The sequence below is a fragment of the Emydura macquarii genome, unplaced genomic scaffold, assembly GCF_026122565.2.
Source record: "Emydura macquarii macquarii isolate MOO-44397 ecotype Brisbane River unplaced genomic scaffold, CSIRO-AGI_Emac_v2 contig_2599, whole genome shotgun sequence".
Taxonomy (NCBI): domain Eukaryota; kingdom Metazoa; phylum Chordata; order Testudines; family Chelidae; genus Emydura; species Emydura macquarii.
Genome location: NW_027132736.1, coordinates 1 through 4,333, shown reverse-complemented (window position 1 = coordinate 4,333; position 4,333 = coordinate 1). Strand labels below are relative to the sequence as shown.

At 46.3% G+C, this 4,333-nt stretch overlaps 1 protein-coding gene across 1 annotated transcript; it reads left to right on the top strand.

The window, feature by feature from the left end:
- Nucleotides 1-3,390: 3,390 nt before the first annotated feature.
- LOC137163519 (olfactory receptor 10D3-like) lies at nucleotides 3,391-4,311 on the top strand. The gene has a single exon (XM_067563786.1). It carries the CDS (start codon nucleotides 3,391-3,393, stop codon nucleotides 4,309-4,311), a length of 921 nt encoding a protein of 306 aa, XP_067419887.1.
- Nucleotides 4,312-4,333: the final 22 nt, after the last annotated feature.

Below are 4,333 nucleotides of genomic sequence, written 5' to 3'. Positions count from 1 at the left end.
TGATTCATCATGCACCCAGGTCATAGGACACCGATGGATACGCCAGGCCACCAGCACTGGATGAGTGAGGACCACAGACTGAGAGATGTATGATGGGTCTCTGGTAGCCCTTCCCTTTCCATCCCTCACTGTCCTCCTCTCTGTCAGCGTTTCACCTGGTCCTGAGACCAGCTGCTCCACACGCCACCAACACAATGAGCTGAGACGGCCCATCCAGCTCTGCCCAGCCTGAGAAGGGTCAGCCAAGAACAGAGACCAGACCAGCTCCATGTTATTCCAGACCAGGGATGTGGGGTGCAACAGCTGTCAGGGGTGATCTGCCCCTAGCCCAAACATCCATCTGTGACTGTGCAGCCACATGGTATGCAGAGAACATCAGCAAAAGCCGTTATTTCCCTCACCTTTTCAGTCCTGTATCTTCTCTCTGCTGGGTGCTAAGGTTGCAGACCTCATGAGATACCTAAACAGACCTATGTACCCGTGCCATGCTAAGGAGGGGCTGGTAGTCATGGTACATATAGGTACCAGTGACATAGGGGAAGGTAGGAAAAAGGTCCTGGCAGCCAAATTTAGGCTGCTCTAGGAAAGACATTAAGCTCCAAGAGCTCCACGGTAGCATTTTCTGAAACATTTCCAGTTCCACCCACAGGGCCAGGAAGATGGGCAGAACTTCAGGTCTCAATGCAGGTCTCAAAGGCCCAGCCCGACAAAGCCCTGGCTGGGATGATTTAGCAGAGGTTAGTCCTGCTTTGAATTCCACTATGGACTTTCCAAGGGATACTTATTAAGCTGAGGTTAGTCCTGCTTTGAATTCCACTATGGACTTTCCAAGGGATACTTATTTTATGGGCAATATGTAAAGACAATGTGGTAATGATGACCATATAAATCCTTAAGAGAGAAAGATAGACTATGATTTTATTTCTGCTGGGGTAAATACCTGGGGCAAGGAAGCAAATTAACAAAGCAATCAATAAAACAAAACAAAAAAAGTGGAGACAATTTAGAAAAAAACAACAATCCCTGCTTGGTCTACACTGGTGGCTTAATACAAATTAAAGTCCTTTAATTCGAATTAATTACTCCCGCGTCTACACTTGCACATTGTTAATTTGAATTAAGGAACCTTTAAAATTGAATTAATAAAACCACCTCTGCAAGTGGATTAGCGCCTGAAGTGCATCAATTAATTCGCATTAGTGTGAGTGTGGCTGCAATGGGACTTAATTCAAATGAATTGGCCTCCAGACTGTATCCCATGATGCCCCATTTCAGTGCCCTCCCCCAAAGCAGCCCCGGGAAGATTTAAATCTTCATTTCCTGTGGTGAATGGGTTTAAAATCCAAGCTGCGATCACCCCAGCACACACAACAAGCCCTTTGCAGTTTGTCTCTTTAAGAGTTTGAAAATTTCACCCCCCTCTCCCCGCGTGGTGAATGCGTTTTAACTGCCCAGCAAGCCCTTTGCAGTTTGTCCCATTAAGATTTGTCCCTTTGAAAGTTTAGCCATTTAAAGTTTGTCCCTTTGAAAGATTTCACCACCCACCTCTCTCCCCGCGTGGTGAATGTGTTTTAAATGCCAGCAGTAAGAGGAAATTCTTTGCTACATTGTTTCAGTGGCCAATCATGGAAATTGATACTTTCTTAAGAATTTATTCACAGTGCTACATGTGAATACATTACATCATGCTTTCCATCAGCGAAATGGAAACATTTGTATCACTGTATTAATATACTAACTGACCCCGTTATTATTTATCTTACATTCTACAGACACCTGTAGAATCAAAATCAAAGGCGAGAAATATACAGGTGGTGGTGGGGGGAGCATAAAAGGCAAACAGCATACAGTTCTAAAGTAATCCAGGATAAGCTGTGATGTATTTGTCACGGTAAAATTGAGAGCATAGTACAGCTGGCTCCATGTGCTGCAGCAATGGTGATCGGGGGAGTAAAAAAACTGCAGGAAATTCCTTTTTCTGTTTGTTTGGGGGTGGGGGAAGAGGGTGGGGGAAGCAGCGCTGCATCCTGGGATGATGACACTCGTCACAACAGCCTCTATGGTTAGTTGCACTGTGGGATAGCTTCCCACATTGCACTGCTTTCTAATTCGAATTAAGGCTGTCCAGTGTGGACGCAAGAAACCAGTACAAATACTGTAGTGTGGACAGTCTGCAGCACTTTCTATAAATCACTTTCTGTCATTCAAATTAAGCTAATTCGAACTAGTGCTGCAGTGTAGACGTAGCCTAAGAGAGCATCTCCTCCAAGTCAGAATAATGAACAGATCTCAGCCTCTTTGGGTATGTAGGATCTGCTTCAATGTCTGCAGGTGGAGCAAATTGGGGAGAAACAGCTAAAGACTTCCACTGCACGGTGACTGTGTGAATCTTGGCTAAGGCACCAAGTGTATGGTTCTTGAGTAGCCTTCTAGTCCATTTCCTCCCCTTTGCTCCATCTCTTTGACGCTCTCTTTCTCCATTTCTATCTCCCATTCTCTCTCTCTTTGTCTCTCCAAATCTATGTAGCAGCTTGGGTAGACTGGAGCTCTGAGCTGGTACAGAACATTTTCAGTCTTAGAGGCTTGACTGGTTGGTACTTGCTCACATGCTCCCGGTCAAACTGATCACCAGTTTTGGGGGTCAGTGAGAAATTTTCCACCAGGTTAGGTTTGCAGGGACCTTTGGGTTTTTTCCACCTTCTTCTGCAGCATGGGGGGGTTGTGTCACCTGCTGGGATCAGCCAAGTATATCTCACTGTGTCAGGCATTGGTGATTCCTGGGCCTCTCCTGTTCTCTGCCTGAGTCACAACTGTTTAGTCTTCGGACATCTGAAGAAGTGCTTTGGTTTAAGTGAAATTGTTGTCCTCAGTGTGGGGTACATTTAATGGCCTGTGATGTACAGGAGGTCAGACTAAATTATCTAATAGACCCTTAGGGCCTTAAACTCTATGAAATTCTCTCTCTCCACACAAAGAGGAGAATTTTGCATGATCATACTGAAGTATTTTGGAGGTTTCTTTCGGTCTTGCACTCTCTCTGGAAAGGTACTTAGGAGTCAGCTACATTCATGTTCCAATTCATGATAATTTGCTTTCCTTTTATTAATTTTTCTTTGGCTCTCTGATACCATGATGATGGATGAGCTATAAGAACTGAATAGAATAGAAGATAGTTGAATAGAAAAGAAGAAAGGAAAATAGAATTGAGTAGAATTGACCAAATATGAGTCCTGATTCTCCACTCACTTCCACCAAACGTATGCGGGTTAGAAAGGTTTACCCTTTGAGAGTAAAACTTGTGCGGTACAAAGGAATAAACAAATCATGATTTATTGAGATTGCTAATCAGGCTGCATTCTCTCTATACCTCCAGGAATGATCCCGTCTCGCATGGAAATGGAGAATCGCACTGTGGTGTCAGAATTCATTCTGTTAGGGATCCCCAACACCAAAGGCCAGAAGACCATCCTCTTCATCAGCTTCTTAGCTTTCTACATCTGCACCCTGCTGGGAAACTTGCTCATCTCATCAGCCATCCTCGCTGACTCCCTCCTGCACACCCCCATGTACTTCTTTCTTTGCAATCTCTCCATGGTGGACCTTGGATTTGCCTCCATCAGCACCCCTAAATTGCTGGTCAGTCTCTGGACCGAGAGTAGAACCATCTTGCTGGGAGGGTGCATGTCCCAGGTCGTCTTCTACCAGTTCCTAGGCTGCACCGAGGGCCTGTTCTACACAGTCATGGCCTTTGACAGGTACGTGGCCATCTGCCACCCGCTGCACTACCTGATCATCATGAACTGGAAGGTGTGCGCCATCCTGGCTGCTGGCACCTGGGTCACCAGCTCCTTTCACGCCACCATTCTCACCAGCCTGACCTTCACGCTGCCCTACTGCAGGCCCAATGTGGTGGACTATTTCTTCTGTGACATCTTCCCCATGGTGAAGCTGACCTGTGCAGACACATACGTCATCAAGACCGTGAGCTTCACCAGTAGTGGCATAGTGCCCATGACCTGCTTCCTCCTCATCCTTACGTCCTACATCAGGATTGCTGCCTCCGTGGTGAGAATGCGCAGTGCTGAGCACCGTCAGAAAGTGGTTTCCACTTGTTCATCACACCTGAGAGTGGTATACTTCTTCTTTGGGCCCTGTGCCCTCCTCTACACCCAGCCATCCCTGAGCAATGTACTGGCTACCCCCACTCAGATCTTTTGTAACGTGGTCACCCCAATGCTGAATGTGGTCATCTACACGCTGAGGAATAAGGAAGTCAAGGCAGCATTCAGGAAAATGAAAGGGGCCTTGTGATACGACCCGTGCCCAGGGTAGC